At 43.6% G+C, this 16,534-nt stretch overlaps 1 protein-coding gene across 1 annotated transcript in view; it reads right to left on the reverse strand.

Annotated features, from left to right (window-relative positions):
- nos1apa (nitric oxide synthase 1 (neuronal) adaptor protein a) overlaps positions 1–16,534 on the reverse strand; it is a gene marked incomplete at both ends in the record, with an annotated part of 100,503 nt that overhangs the window by 46,037 nt on the left and 37,932 nt on the right. Inside the window, 3 exons of the mRNA XM_080859602.1 lie at positions 1,183–1,340; positions 2,561–2,702; positions 6,858–6,966. Of these exons, the coding sequence (XP_080715728.1) occupies positions 1,183–1,340; positions 2,561–2,702; positions 6,858–6,966 (409 nt within the window). The remainder of the gene's footprint in view (positions 1–1,182; positions 1,341–2,560; positions 2,703–6,857; positions 6,967–16,534) is intronic.

The raw sequence follows: 16,534 nt of genomic DNA on the forward strand, positions 1-16,534 counted from the left end.
TTACACTCCCCTCCTGCCACAAGCCCTGGCTGGCTTCAAGCAGATGGGCCCCCCTTATGTGCTGCGGTTCTGCTTAAGGTTTTTTCCTGATTAACACAGAGTTTTGTCTTGCCTCTGTTGCCATTGATCTAAGGGGGTTCAGGCCCTGGGCTCTGTAAAACGCCTTGAGACAATTTTATTGTTTTGAATTGAATCTTGATTCGCAGACTGGTAATCAATCACTCTCACATTGCCCCAGGAGAACAGCAAAACCGAGCCACTTCACACCAGCACTCATGTTTTTAAGTGTTTCACAGCTTGTTGCGTTCAATCAAACATCCACATAAATACTGTCCTCTTAATCCCACTCACAAAGTCTGCTGTGGGGCCTCAATTTATGAGCTGGACAGGATCTTGGTGCCGGGCTGTATTGCGTAATGTTAGCTGTGAGTTTAAAGCTGGTTGCCGGAGAACACGCTCTTCACGAGATAAGGTAATTGGATTCTCCTGCCACTTACAAAAAAGACCAAACAGGCCACCACTAAGGAAACAATTATCAAACAAAAGAAAATAACTATGCACTGCTCGTCGCTGCTGTTATTCAAAGTGATATTGAACAACCCTGATATAGGGCAACAAAGGGGAGCAGCATTCTCCATTTCAATTCAAACAGCCCTCCGCTTAAATTCAAAATGAGCTTAAATAAACAAAACCCATACAAATCACCATGCCGGAGGCAAGAGGTGGCCTTGAACCTGCCCAAGGCACAAACACGTTGTAATGAAATGGGAGCAAACCAATACCAAAGGATAAGGGAGGCAGGAGCGTGCTGCATTCCAAACGGAGCGCAGGTCTATCCAGCCTTCTAATTAGGGCTCTCTGTGGAGCGTGCTTCGTACAATGCGGAATACACAGCCTCCCATCAGTGGAATAACAATGTCCTTGCTTATCATTTGCAGGCATGATGCTCCTTCTCATTGAGCCCAGAGACATGCCAATCCGTCACATCAGCTACACATAAACACCATGAATATTTAAGGCCTTATGTGCACTGGAATTCATGAGTATTCCTGTGTGAAGTGAAATCTGTGAAAATTCACATTGTGAGATTCAATGTCATCCATAATAAGTTACACAGCACTATGATAAGGGCTGAACGTCATGACATACTGCTGTAAAGGCTGCTAGGGAGTGTGGGGTTACCTTTTTATCCTCTGTCATCTCATCGTCCTTCTTTGCCTCGTCGAGGTCGGTGACCCCTCGGTTGAACTCGTCCATCGTGCTGTCTGGGACGGGCAGCTCTTCGGCGTCAATGTCGGTCTCCTCTGCCAATGTCTTCTCCGCACCAGTCAACTCCCGCTCTGGAATGCAGCAAAGGAATCCTCAAGCACCTCAAAAGCCCTCAACAAGTTTATTAAAAATTAGAAATCTGAGGCGAGAAGATAAGGGGAGCTCAGACAAGGATGGGACAAACAAATGCAGGCAGAAAGGATGAAGATAAAAGAGAAGAGGAGGAGGAGGATGAAGCCTTCGTTAAATTGGTTCAGATGCATTCATACATCCATCCATCCATCCATTCACACACACACACACACACACACACACACACACGCACACACACACACACACACACACACACACAGACTCACTCTAAATGACAAAGCTGCACCATGACATTAGAATGTGGCAGCCCGCTACTAATCATCCCTCTGTCCATGGCCAGGAACAATTAGCTCCTGAAACCCCATTCAGTCCCCCCAGAGGAGAGGAGGATGGTGTGCATGCTTCACAGCTAGGCTAGCTGGGATTGGATGAGCACCTGAGGCGGCGTGACAGTGGTGCGTCAGCGAGGAGAGTGACGCAGGGGCGGGGGATCCTTGTGCTGCTGAGTAGCGGAGCAAGCATGCCTGTGTGTGTGTATATGTGTGTGGGTGGGTGACGGCACTCATTCTCATCTGCATATGAAAGGACCCGAGAGTGAATGCTGGCGAAGATAATTGGCCCGCCGACCCCCCGGATCCGTGAACCAAGGGGGACGCCTACCCGCACGCTCCTCTCCCTCTCCCTCTCCGTTTCCCTCTCCCTCCCACTCACACCAACATACAGATTATTTCTACTCCTCTCTCTAAAATGAACACACACACACACCTGCACTAACATGCTCTCACATACACTCATGTATCATCCTCTCTCATATATTCTCCATCACATACAGACTCTCTCCCTCCCTCCCGGTGGAATCTAATTTTGCTGCCCTCAACAGGCATGCTGTGGTCTGGGCTCACCAGGAATCGCTGGCGGCTTGCATTAAGTGCACCACAGGAGCTCCTTTAACATTCATTCATCCCATTTACCACAGATTAAAAAGAACCTTTGTACACACACACACACACACACACACACACACACACACACACACACACACACACACACACACAACACACACACACACAAACACACACATACACACACACACACACAAGGAGGAGTAGGAGAGGGAGGAAGAGCAGAGGAAAAAAAGAGGAAGAGAGAACAGAGGAGAGGACTGACGTGAAGTGGGAAGAGTGAAGATGCTCTCTACCTGTGACCGCGGAGACCTCGCAGGCTTGGTCGCTGTCACCGTCCTCCTGCCCGTCGGCATTCTGTTGGGTGTGCTGCAGGCTCAGCTTGTGGCACACCTCGAACGCCTGCCCCACCGTCCGCACTATCCGCATGGCCTGGCTCTAGAGACAGGAAGGAGAGGAGAGGGAGAGCGCTTAGCTTGCATTCAGCAGTCCTGAAGCTTGACTGGTGGAGCACTACTAATGGAAAAAGTCTAATCCAAAAGTGACATAGGTACTGCCCCGAAAAAAGGTTTGTATTCTTTGTGTCTTAAGCCACAATTTAGTATTTACAGAGTCTGGTTCTGTGACACTTGATTTTATCAATATGGTGCCTCAGGAAAAGGAAAGGAGATTAAGTTAAAGCTTAATTGTCCAGTTCTTCACAGGAGGCCCCTATCATTAGCGGAGTTCACCTCTAGGATGAGGTGTCGGTTTCCTAATAGCTTGTTTCCAAGAGAGCTGGCCCCACATCTCCCTTACCTGACCTGGCTCTCTAGAACAGTCTGACTGCCGCAAGCAAGCATCTGCAGTTTCTACCTCTCAGGAGAAAGGAGGGCTCATTATCCCTTTCTGGCAGAGGGTAGTACAGTGGAGGCCAGGTGCAAACACCATGCAATTTGGAGGTCTGCTCTACACTGCAGATGGTAACTCAACGGCGAGTTACTTTTTTTTCCGTTTATGGAAGATGACGCCAAAATCTATGGGATGCCATATGCCCTTACAGATGGAGCATCTGGCTGCATCTAGAGGCATAACTTTGTCACTGTTAACATTCAGTCTTCCTATGTGTATGGGCGATAATCAGATGTGTCCATCAAAGAACATGCTCTCCATAAACTGGAATAAATGTAATCCATGCAAAACACATTAATATCCCATGGTACTGTATTTTCCCGACTATTAACTGCACCGTATATACATCGGATGACAGCATTTTATGTAATTTTATATAACAAACCAATCCATGTATTGATTGCACCCATGTATTAATCACATCATGTCACCTTAAACACACTTTTATTGACATGCAAGTTAACATGTGCAAGGATGACAGGAATTATTACCGCGATGAAGAATAAAACACAAGGCTTCACTGATGTCTTTATTTCATGTTTAAAGCCATTGTTTTGAGAACCTGTTTATTGGTCAAGATTGTTGTTGTAAGTCCATTACAAGCTTCACACTTCTGTGCTTCTTAAAATTATTATGCCCTCTTGGAAGAGTTTGACTGAACAGCTCCATTAGAAATTATTGAAGTACAAACTGGATGATGGACATATTTTTTTCGAAGCAAAATCACAAATCGGCAACTACTGCCCACTCACTGCAGATGACGGAATGATTTGGCTCTTTGTCATATGCAGCCGAGTTTGTCACGAGGGGCTTGGTAGCAGTAGAGAACTATTAAAGCACAGATAGCAGAGCGCTCCAGCACCGGTCCTACGGCACAAGGTGTCAGGAAGAATTCCATGTGTTCTTCATCATCTTAGCCTCAGAGCCCCTGGGATTCCCCCAACTACTGCCGTATTAAACACCCTGCTCTAGATAATCCATATTGTTTGTGAAACTGTGTCACCACAGTGGACATACAGGCATTGACTTATTTCCATTCTTTTAATGATGTGAGATAATGACTTTACTTCGTACAAACCCATGTATTAAAAGTGACAGTTTAAAAAAAAAAACAGTTTATCTAACAAATACTGATGATGTCTGGGAGTAAAACAAAATGCTATATTATCAATCCACAGTTCGGTGTAGACCATCAGAGGAAAATGAGAGGAGCTGATGGGTAATTACTTGAATGGCTCTTGATGGCTGGCTTGTAATGAACACTTATGCAGGAGAGTTCAATGAGGCAGGCAAAGACCCAGAGTCTAAAGAGCAATTACCTTCAGCAGGTCCTGCTTGGACCTACAAGGGCAATCCACACTAGACTAGCACGGCCAGATACATATGTCTAGTCAGTTTGGCAATTCTGTGCCATTATTCCATGGACACCAAGTAAATGGAAAAAATAAATACCAGACCTCCAGTATGTTATGGGGTCTTTGCATCAGGCCTCAGGAGAGAGAAATACTTTCCACGATGGGCTTTCCATGAATTGATGGTATGAAATAATACCAGTATCACTTAATCTATTAATCTTTCTCCATGGACCGTTACATTTTCAGACGAGTGTGGACATAAAGGTGTGAGGCCAACTTCTAAGATTTGTCTAAGCAGCTGTTCACCTTACAGGTGTGTCAGCCATAAATGATATACTTCTGCATTGAAACACAGTAACTTTGAAGGCTTGCCAGGTCACACGGATGGCACTTTCTATTCCGTTTGGCCCCTCGTAGTTATATTTAAGCCTATCGACATGACTGATTTGACAGACTGTGCCTTAGAGCGACGCTCTCATTTCCCCCTCCTGTGCGCGAGAGGGGAGCAGGTAGCAGTCTGTAATTGAATCTGGAATTACCACACCTGTTCCTGAGACACGCTCATTTGTAGGCTGGCTTAATCGCTGACTGCTTAACTTACACTGGCAGAAAACGCCAGCTTTCCCCCTCTCTGTCTGGTCACCGGGAGGAAGCCATCCTCATGAATATTGAGCACTTGTAGATGCAGTGAGACTGGAAGAGGAAGACATGTTTTGTGAGCCGGAAGAAAACAAGACTTCACCCTTCACTGCACCCTCTGAGTTACGTGGTTCTGAAATTTATGAAAGCTATCTTTTGACGAGGGGCTGTTTAGCTGAAATGAAAAAAGGAGAGAAAAAAACAAACACGGTGTCCTTGTGGGTGGTTTACACGAGGGGTTTGGAACCTGCAAACGACGAGCCTTAAAAGCTTGTGTATTGGCACCTTGTCTAATAGCTCCTCTTCAAGTGTACATTACATTGAAAGTCTAATTAAGAGCATTTTAAAAGCACTCTCCTATTTCAATCTAGATCTTTTATCTTGACCCACTTTGATCTTTATCAATCTTTATCAGTAGGGAAACCGCAGATGAATGTAGTGCCAGCCTAAGTGCCGTGTTAGGACGACCATTTTCCTTTGCCACGTGGGTGGCAAGATGAACAGCACTCTGGCACCAGGCTGGCAGGGGAAATCCTGGCTGTCGGATCTGAGGCCTCGGCTCCATCTCTCAGTGGATCACGCCCGCTGAGCCCCTACGGGGAGCCACTCAGGTGCTATTAAGATGCTGGGCAGCACTTGTTCTCTGCAAGCTGCCTGAATGCTTCAAATGAATACTCCGAGGGTGTCGCTGTCATTTAGTAGTCTCCGATAATGACAGGGCAATTAAAGCGCTTTTTATACCCGCCTCGTCACAGAATGAGGATTTTCCTGGACAGCCCTTGGAGATTACCCGCTAATGTTGGTGGCCTCTTCAAACACAGCTTTGGACCAAATACCAACAGAATGAGACAGGTATGAGAAGCAAATTCTTCTCATATCTATCCTAGCCAGTTCAAGTCGCCTCCTTGTCCTTCCCATACCGCAACACATAGATAGGAGCATTTTACCCCCTGAGACAAGAGATCACTCATACTTCAGAAAGCATAATGTGTCAGTTATATGACAACATACCTCTGTATTTGTATCTATACGTGTCCACCTAGGTTATCTACTGTATGGGAGATCAGTGATGTCTCACTCGGGTCACAGTTGAATGTGAGACTAAAAATGAGAAATAAATATGGACCCTCTACACATTTGTGTTGTTGATTGAGTAAGCAGGGTGGGTGCACTGTGGACCTCTGTTCAGTAGGCAACCTCAGTAGAGGTTATGCCACGTGTTATGCATATGCTTCACTGCTCTTGCTTTGTGAATCTCTCTCTGCTTGAATGACTGGGGAGAATAACACAGTTGCTTATGAGCGGCACACACTGTTCAACTACTCTGCACAGGGAGCCGGGACCAGCCTGCTGTAGAACTCTGTTGAACCCACTGTCCAAAAACTCTCTCTTTCTTTTTCTCTTAATCTCTCTCTCTGTCTTTTTTCTCTTTCTCGCTTTCTTTCCTCGGTATATTAGGTTATGTGAATGACTCTAACCAAAAGACTGAATAGGCATCATTTGCATTGTAATGAAGTAGAATCTTGATGTGCACGCAGAGTGTCTGCGTGTCATGTGCCTGTGAAAGCAGGGGATGCTAGACTGTGATTGCATCTCCTCCATGGATAACCTTCACTCACTGACAACATGGGAGTCAGCATGAAAGACTCCTGTTGGCCTGGGAAAACGGTGATTGCTACACTATTTTATACTTGACAATCGGCCTTACCTTTTTCTTCGACTTGAAGACATTGCACCGAAAGACGTTGCTCTGCCCATCTCTAGCAATGTAGCTGAAGATCTTCAAATCCTGTGAGTCGTGGGAGACATAAAATATCCTGAAACATAAAAAGATTTCCATAATTAGCCTGCTGCTAGACACAATGAGTTGAGTACAATTACAGTTTACAGATGACAGTTATAATTTCTTTGACTATTTACTCACCTTGCAAACTTTCCCAAGTGAATGTTAAATGACAAAGTTGCCTTCCTCTACAAGGAGAGGTTATTTGAGCAGAAGCAATAATTATACAGCTCAACATAGAATGTCAACAAGCCTTGAGAAGTGTATAAATGAATTACTGGTAAAGCTCCTAAACTCGGAGACTAGAATATATAAAATGAAGCCTTTAAAACTTGCATTTCCCATGTGCAAAAGGCTGAAGACACAGGGATAATGACAGGCAAGGGGAAGATGGTATCTCAATAACCTTTCTGTGGATTCTATTACCGCTGCTTTCAATGACCATTACAGATGACCTTTTGTGATGTTGCGGCTAACCAACTGGAATGATTTATTGTAAGGCGAAAGAAAGCCGTTCGCTGCATGTCATTTCTATCCATTTGCACAAAGACAAAGCCTGTAATGCTAAATGGATGAACAGAAAAGAGGGGATGCTTAGCTTTGAACCAACCTTCAGGTCCACAGACAAACTGGCCAAACAGCCAATAGGAAAGCCTATCAGAGAGGACCATCTAGCCGGTAAAAGAGTGGAAAAGCAATCGTTTTGGTCAGGGAATCTGATAAATCTGATTTCCCCTCTTCTCCAATCAGCCTGATACAGATCAATTCTGGGCTCTGGAGAGTGGCCTAGGAGCTAGCTGGGTGAAACACAGGCCCCCCCCCCCCCCCCCACAGCCTTATCAATTGACAAATGGCCTGGCTGCCAGAGGATATCAAAGGGGTCGCTGGGCTGAAAATAAAGGGAGAAAATCCCTAAGGCTCCAGAGCAGTGACAACTGAAATAACTTCATTACATCTGAATCAACGACCAGACATGCTCTGAGGGACCCTGCAGTGGCGGTATTTCACAAGGCACAAGAACTAAAATGCATCTATTTAAATGACACAACCACCTTCTGTTCTGAGGAAGAATCCTGGAAAATCTCACGCTTTTCAGTACATTTCTATTTATTTCATTGATTTCTTTTACTAGAGAAAAAGTCAGTCAGATTGCAGTCATGCCTTTTTTTTATTTAAAATCTTAATGGTAGTGAAGTTGCACAACAAAGCTTAATTGCACACAGACCTCATTGATATGACCTTCAGAGCATAATGATAAACATCTCCACATTCTTTCTATTTACTGGAGCCTGACAGTTAAAAAGACCAACATCAATGTTTAATGTCACTATTGGAAGAACAGCAGGAAAGCTGGACGGCACAAACACTTAACAGGATGCAATGGCCAATATGCTCTTGGTGGGGAATTACTTAATCAGGATTGTGATATTTTCAGAATGAATTGGTTAATTGTCTAATTTCTCTCCATTGCAACAATTTAGAATGAGCCTCAGACGTTCCCATGTTGCGTAACTGAATGCTACAGTGTCCAATCAATCATCAGTTACAATGAAATTGCCTAACCTGGGCAAGAAGAGATGAAAATACAAGACCAGAAAGTGGATTACACCTTTTGGAGAGAAAACCAAGCCCTTTATAAAGGCAACACCCTATTAAATCCATGCAGCATGGCCCATACCATATCATGTGTCAAGATTCTTCTCTAGTGCACTAAAATGGAGGCAAGCCCACTGCTGCATGTGCAAATGGCTTTATAAACATGCCCTTCTTCAGACCCAGGGGAGGGTAAAGGGGAGGTGTGAGGTGAGGAGTGTATGTGTCAAGAGAGTGTGAGGCATACAAGAGGGCATCTCTGATTCGTTTAAATGAAACAAGAAGAAAAAAAAACAAGCCAGCGGTAGACGTGACAACTGGCAGGGTCGGCACTGGTATCCTGTCGGCAAGCGCTCAGGTGGGCAATTTTCAAATGAACGTGTTAAGACCTCCCGGCTGCGGCACGAAACAACGGCGGGCGAAAATAGGGCTTCCTCATTAATTTGATTCTTCTGCTGCCATTGACAGCCCTGGCTGCATGTCGACTCAGCGCTTTCGAAGGAAGACACATGCTGTTTAGGGAGCCTTTCCTGAGCCTCCCCATTCATCAACGCAGGGAGAGTAGCAGCAGCCAAAACATCTCTCCAGCTACACCACTTTTAATAACATAATATAGGCCGGTGGACTGGAATTAGGCCAGGGTTGTTTCAAAAGGTGCAGAGCATTATCAACCCATTCGCAAATGTCAAGCAGAAAACAAATCTAGCGTGGAAACTCCCTTCTTATTCTGTATAGAAAAGATGGTCATGTTTTGACCGGGTAGAGTGAATGATGCCTCCCAATGTTATTTCTCTATGACGTATTAATATTCCGATGAGTGTTCTATGAGCACAAAATGTTGACCTGTACTCAAAATGGCAATGCACCATAAATGTGATGTATTATTATTATTATTATTATTATTATTATTATAATAGTGTGCTATTTACCATCGACTGTCATTTGTTTTAGTCATGTAATCAGTGAGATACTCTTACTGAAACACACAGACACTCACTGAATTTATAAATATATATTTTCTAATAAACATTGAATAAACAATAAACATTTCAGTTGAAGTGATTAAGCAGCAGAGTAACAGCTACAAGAGCCAAGTCCCTTATGGTAGAGTGCATGAGTTCCTCTAGGCATTAGTTTAGTTCACTTCAAAGACACACGGCATAAGGAAGTTGCTCATTCTACTGATGAAGAACCTCCCACTGTAAATGTCTGTTCTAAGACTTTTGTTACACCGTTGTTTAGTTTACCCGTGCAACCCACACTTGTTACGGATGCAGGGGAGACTTCTTCACCCATCACAATGCACCAGGCAAACTGAATTATCGATGCCTTTTAAATGTTTCTCAGTTCACGCTGGCCCTGTGGCTTTAGCCTGTGCTATCTTTCACAAGTCCTGTTTGCAAACAAAAGCCCTGAAATGTCATCAGGAGTTTTAAGAGAAAGAGAGTGAAGGAGAAAGTGTGTCATGGGGCTACAAACACTACCATAGAAACAAAAGGGGACATTTCCAAATGCCACCCTACCCTTCCAGTGTTCATGATTAAGGCAGGCACTTTTCTTCAAATGCCCAGATAAATCTATGTCCGCTTCAGTAGTATTCTTCCCCAGAATGTCAATGGAGGGATTATAAGTGACACTTTGATACAGATGCCTTTTATGGAGTCCCCTATGTGCAAAGCAATGCTTTCTCCCCCTTAGATACAAAAATAGTTTTCGAGTCAGTTATCAAAATGTATATAAATCTCTCTCTCTCTCGCTCTCTCTCTCACACACACACACACACACACACACACACACACACACACACACACGCACACACACACACGCACAGCTATTTGCAGGAGTCAGGAGGTTCATAGAGGATTCATATGATAGACATAAGATCCACCTATACGGCACCTCTCTCTCACACACAACATGAGTTCCCAGGCAACCCTACACAGTACTGATAAAAAACATATGAATAAATAAAAAAGCAGGTTCTGAGATGACAAAAACTGTGGGCGTACTTGTTTCTCACAGCACTTCCACAGTGATCACTAACGAGTCATACACGTATTGGTTCTTAAGCATACGCAGATACAAAGTCTGTGTGTATAAGAACATTTATTTGTGCTATAAAACCCCAAGTTTAATGAGCATGGCTATGTAAAGATCAAACCAGACAACCTACAATTTTGTATTGTGCTTTGCTTTGTATTCCTGACTGGATTGGGTTAGTCTTCCACAAAAACTTTGTATGGATGAAGATGAATGCAGCGGAGAAGACATGGAGCCAATTTGCAACCACTTTGAAACCTGAACTTCAACATGAAATTAATTCTTGCTGTTTGAATAAAATGGTTATTTCTCCATGTTTGTATCAACATGAGTTAACATGACACAGTGGTGCATGCATCTACTAAATACAAAGCTCTTTGGTCAAAACCGTGTGTTTTCAGCTCAATAAGACATCAGTCACTACCAGATTTAACAGGCTAAACACAAGCTATAACTCCCAGGCAGAAGTCAGGGAGTAGGAAATAGACAGTTGCACTGCACATGAACCAGATGAAAATGTTGGTGACAGCAAGGCGACAGGGTGACTAAAGTTAGGGAGAACCATGAGCGAAGGCTGAAGACCTATCTAGCAACACTAATTAAAAGGAGCAGGTCTGATCTGAATTTGCCTACAGGTTGCTACACTGACAGCACAGAATAATGTAACTCTACAGCACTCCATACAAATAAGTGAGAAAGTCAGAATTTAAATTTCATAGAAGGAATGTACAAAAATGACATTATGACCTATTTACCTTCAGGGTAGCACACATACCCACTAGTTAGGAATAAATCTCTGCTTGACTTTTTAATCAGTGGTAATAATGCAGCTGCATCTACTTGCATTCGCCTGGGCTGTGGACATGAGAGAAATAAATAAGGAAAACAAGAGAAAATCACTTATTCAGCAGAGAAAACACAAGCAGCAATGCCTAATGTTGTGTCTGGCATTCCAATGGGTAGGCAGCACATCATACTCCAAGCTCAGAGAGCTGACACGGGCTTTCACATTCTTCATCAGCAAAGCTCAACGCAGCCCACAAGCCATAACAACATGTCAATCCCCTCGGGCCAGCTGGACCAACTGCTCTGTCAGTTAGCGCTTTGCAAGCTTAGCATTAGCTGCGCTTTAGAACTGTACTTAGAACTGTACATTAGCTGCGCTTTAGAACTTAACCGGGACCTGTGTAAAACGAAAGTTTGGGTCCACCTGATATGCCAATAAACTGTCTGGAAATCGGTACATGCAATTATTATATGGCAACGATAGTACGAGCATTCTGATTTGCTAATGGGTAGTCATGCCAGCCGCGCATTGACGTTCTAGCCGGTCTGCGGTCTGATAAGTATTCTTATTGCACACCCCATCAATCTTAAAAATGAGTGATACCATGTACCAAGCACTAAACATTACAACCTTAAAAATTAGCGATCTATCAACAGCCATGAGCATGTATTGATAGAATCAGGACTCCTATTATGAAATTATCTGAGAACAGGAAACCAGTTGAATTTCGTGGTAACATGACAGACTGTTGATGACAGTTGAAGAATAAAGACTCATGAGTTCGCGAACATTTTGATATCGGGTAATACTTTATAGCAGGGCTCCCCAACCTTTTTTGCACCACGGACCGGTTTAACAAGGCAATTTTTTTCACGGACCGGCTTCATGGTGTAATTTTTCACCACTTGTAAATCATGTCATCCATAGTTGTGCTAGCAGTTGTGCGTGAGAATCACCTGTTGCGATGAACCCGTATTTTAAGTATGACTCCTGTTAAAAGAAGCTTTATGTTTTGGAGGCCGTAGGGATTCGGGATTCCTTTTGAGTGACATATCACTTGAACGAGACAAGCGTCTTGACGTGACAAGAGGCACAGGCGAATGATACGTCCTAGAAAATCCGGTCATTTTTCAAAATAAAACACCTCTCAGACGCTTATAATGAATACAGCGGAAATTATATAAATTATTTATTCTTTCTGTGCGGCCCGGTAACAAATGCCTCACAGACCGGTACCGGGCCGCGGCCCGGTGGTTGGGGACCACTGCTTTATAGGACTTCAGAAGCAGCGAAAATGTGTTATTGAAAGTGATGATGAAGACTTGACTACTATAGTTTGAAAACCTTGTGTTTAACTGTAAATTAAAGCCATTTAAGCTGAGCCCTGTTGTCCGTTTTCTATTGATCATTGTAACTTGAAGTTAGCAAGTCATTGTTTGCTAGGCAACACCTGAAACACTGTGTCGTGAGAAGACTTGAGAGCTGAACAAAACGACATGATTTCTATTTACAATTACCATTTATTTTCAAAATGAAAAGAGCTTAAATGCCATATAATAAACAACTTACTAACCTCGACCGTTCGGTCATCAGACTTCGGCCCCCCGCATCAACCTCGCTACGCTCGGTCGATATGTTAAGGCCTCTGTCTGATATTTACCTGCATGACCTCACTCTCGGCCAGTAAGTAGTTAATATTATTATTCTAATATTAAAAAAGGCTAGGTTATTAATACAATGCATACATCGCATCCACCTTGTATCAAATATTTTTTTCTTAAACAAACAAAGTATATAAATGTCATGCTGTCGCCACTGTAGCAAGCATATATCGCTCCATTTGAGGATGTTGGTCGGCATCCCACTGCCACCTTTGGTCCGCTCTCGGACAAGCATCATCTTAAGTTTAACTGGGCGTGGTAGAAAAATAACATAAAATTTTAGATACATACAATTTTAAAACAATCAGCCACTAAACAGAAGAAGTTCATGGCACCAGAGGGCTCTCAAGGTGACAAATGACATGATTATGTTATACACTGGTAACATCTGAACAATGAGAAAATTTGTAAAAAAAATTCGCCTAAATAAATACATGTAAAGCTACAAAATGGTACGTAACTCACAGTGGGTAACCTGGGCTGTCCATTTTTTCTTATTTGTCTTTTGTTTATTGACTGTGCATTAGGAATCCATTTTAGGAAATATTCGGCTACATAAAGTTCAACCAGGGTAAGCGTGCAAAGATATACATAGCCGACAAGCCTGCCATCTGTGTAATATCAGTCTACACTATCAATCGGTGCTTTAATATCAGTCTACACTATCAATCGGTGCTTTAATATCAGTCTACACTATCAATCGGTGCTTAAACCATCATCGCACCAGGTTGAAATGAAAACACACAAAAAGCTAGCTCTAGAGGTAGTTGTGAGAATTCTTGACTGAAATGTAAATCAGCCTAAACTGAAACTACACCTTTATGCACAGGCGCTCATGACACAGCAATGGGGCTTACGAAGCTAGGTGACCCCGAGTTTGAACCCGTGTTCAATTCTAAAACGCAGCTAAGCTAACAACAGAGCAATAGCCCTACAGGTCTATTAAAACTGCACAAACATCAAATACAAATAATTCTCTCTGAATTTGCTGAATCAGAATGCAACAATGATACAAAATATGTGCATACAGGAACATTACTATTTGAAGAAACTGTGCAGATACGGTTACTCTGATCATTACCCAGTGTCACATCCATTAGTATTTCTGGCTCATTACATCTCCGACCACACATGGTACTAAATACCACTGCCTTAACCCTAAAAGGACAAGCCCTGAATACACTGAAGGTAAAACCAAGCCTGCACTTTGATAAACCCTGACCAATGACCATTGGCTTCGTCTAACCACACAATTTCCTTCCAGTCCAGGGCTGCACTTAATTGAGGGTTATTAAACGAGTCCGTTGTGCATGGGGATGCAACAGACAAGTGTGGGTGCCAAGCGGGATCTCCATCTCGGTGCACAGAACTGGCAGCGAGGGCTCTAATTAAGCGCCGGGCGCTTGCTCCTCCGTGCTTCGCTGACAGGTCTAATGAGACCTCATTTCACCCCCTCTCCTCCCACAACTAACGCCGTCAGCCATCGCCATCCACAGCTTTAACCAGCCTCACGTTGTTTAACACCAACACACACAGTCCAGTGGCTAAGATCTGCAGCAGAGGGATGTGCAAAGTGGAGAATCATGACAAAACTGCTAGGCCCCATTTGAAAATAAATCATGTCCCTATGATTCATAGTCTGTGCAAAAGCAACTAATACCTGTTTATGCAGAGAACATGTCTGTTCTTAAATTCATTTCGACCCTCTGTGAAAGCCAGGGAATTTTTAACTCTTTGAGAACTCTTTGGTATTCAAATCTGTGACTTTGGCCTAATTTACACGGATTCTACAAGTTCAGTTTGCCTATGGTGGTCGAAGCTGTGTGTCTGGTGAAAAGGGTTTGTCTAGGTGCGGATAAGGAAAAAACTCCTGTGATGGCCCAGGTAATGGAGAGGTAATTAGGGCAAAGCTCTCTCACATGCAGCATGACCATGTGTAATGTGTTTTCAGTGATGCTGACATAGGTCTGTGGTGGTGGCCTTGGGGCAAGATGATGATTTTGTTTATGGTTGTTTTCCCCTCCTTCACTTTGCCTTCCCTGACGACTTGATTCCTCTGAAATGATGGACAAGGTCTAATTGCCTGGTCATTTTTTGCAACCTACACACCTACAGTTATTATCTTGTTGTCCCATTCTTTGCGCTGGTAATACTGAGATGCAGCAACTCTAACAGTCTGCAATGCGCCCAGCAGGAACGAGATAGGAGCATTCATTCCATGGAAAGCAGATGTACAAAGAGGAGCACAGTTTGTCTACACATTCTGCCCGTCTCCTGGCCAACCGGGCTGCCCGTCTTGGATACAGGAGTCTATTTACCTTGGCTACCTTCTCTAGGGGATCTCTCTCCGTCTCTCTGTCTCTCTGTCTCTCTCTCTCTCTCAATAACATGTGATGATTGCATGCTGGATAACAAAGCCGTCTCTGTTGCCCTGTGTCAATGCTATGCTGGAGGAGCTGAGGAACTCCTTCCATAGTTCCCTAATCATGATATGCAGACATATCTGGGAGGGGGGGGTGAGGTCTAGAGGGGAGATGAGTAGAGGTTTCATGGTTCCTGAAGCCCAGTCAAGCATATTTCTAAGTGAAAGCTGCTCCCCTAGGGACACATCCGTCAAGCAACACAGCTGATGCCCTAGCTGCAGCACTCCGTAAACACCACCCAGCAGAGGACCGGCTCACCCATAATTCATTAGTCGAGGCCCTGTGTCCGTAGAAGTCTCACATGGTTAATGTACTGGTGGAGTGTGATGGGTTTGCCTGCTATTCATGAGCTTGTTACAAATCGCTATGGGAGGCCAAAGCACACTGGGGCATATGGTTTGTAGCACTGGAGAATTTGTTACACAAGACTAGAGAAAACACAAGACTAATTAATTATGATAATATGAGCAGAAACTTTCCTACAGGGTAGCACACATGCACATATGTTTAAAACAGCAGACCGCAGAGCAGACTCCCTATGTACTACGTTTGTAGGCATCTACCATATGGCTTTAGGCTTCAGGGAAGTTTTAAAAACATATTCTGCATGCCACATTGAATGAAAAATAAAATAACTATTTTATATGGAGAAATTAATTGCACTTATGTCAGGCTTGAGATCTGAAAATCTTATTACAATCCACTGTTGTTGCAAGACCATAAACTTGCCCTCAAGTCCGTGAGTATTACAAGAAAACACGGCTGCTTGCTATTGTTTGTGTATGAACTTGGGCTTGTGTATAGTATCGCCGATCTATTTCAGCATCAGCCACAGTGTCAGCAGTTTCCTTGTTGCCCTTCCAGCGCCCACTCTGTTGATGAAAATGCCTGCAGAATGTGATCAGTGTTTTCAGAGGAGGCTCCAAGGTCATCCTGCAGTGCAGATAAACACAAACCCACGGAAAACAGACATGGTCATCTCAATACTCATTCTCCTCAAGCCACTGGGTGTTACTCACACTTTGAAAGATAAACAATAGAATGCTTGTGATTAATTAACCCATAGGACATTTGATTGTGACTCCCAGTTATGTGGTT

The sequence above is a fragment of the Sprattus sprattus genome, assembly GCF_963457725.1.
Source record: "Sprattus sprattus genome assembly, chromosome: 2".
Lineage (NCBI taxonomy): Eukaryota > Metazoa > Chordata > Actinopteri > Clupeiformes > Clupeidae > Sprattus > Sprattus sprattus.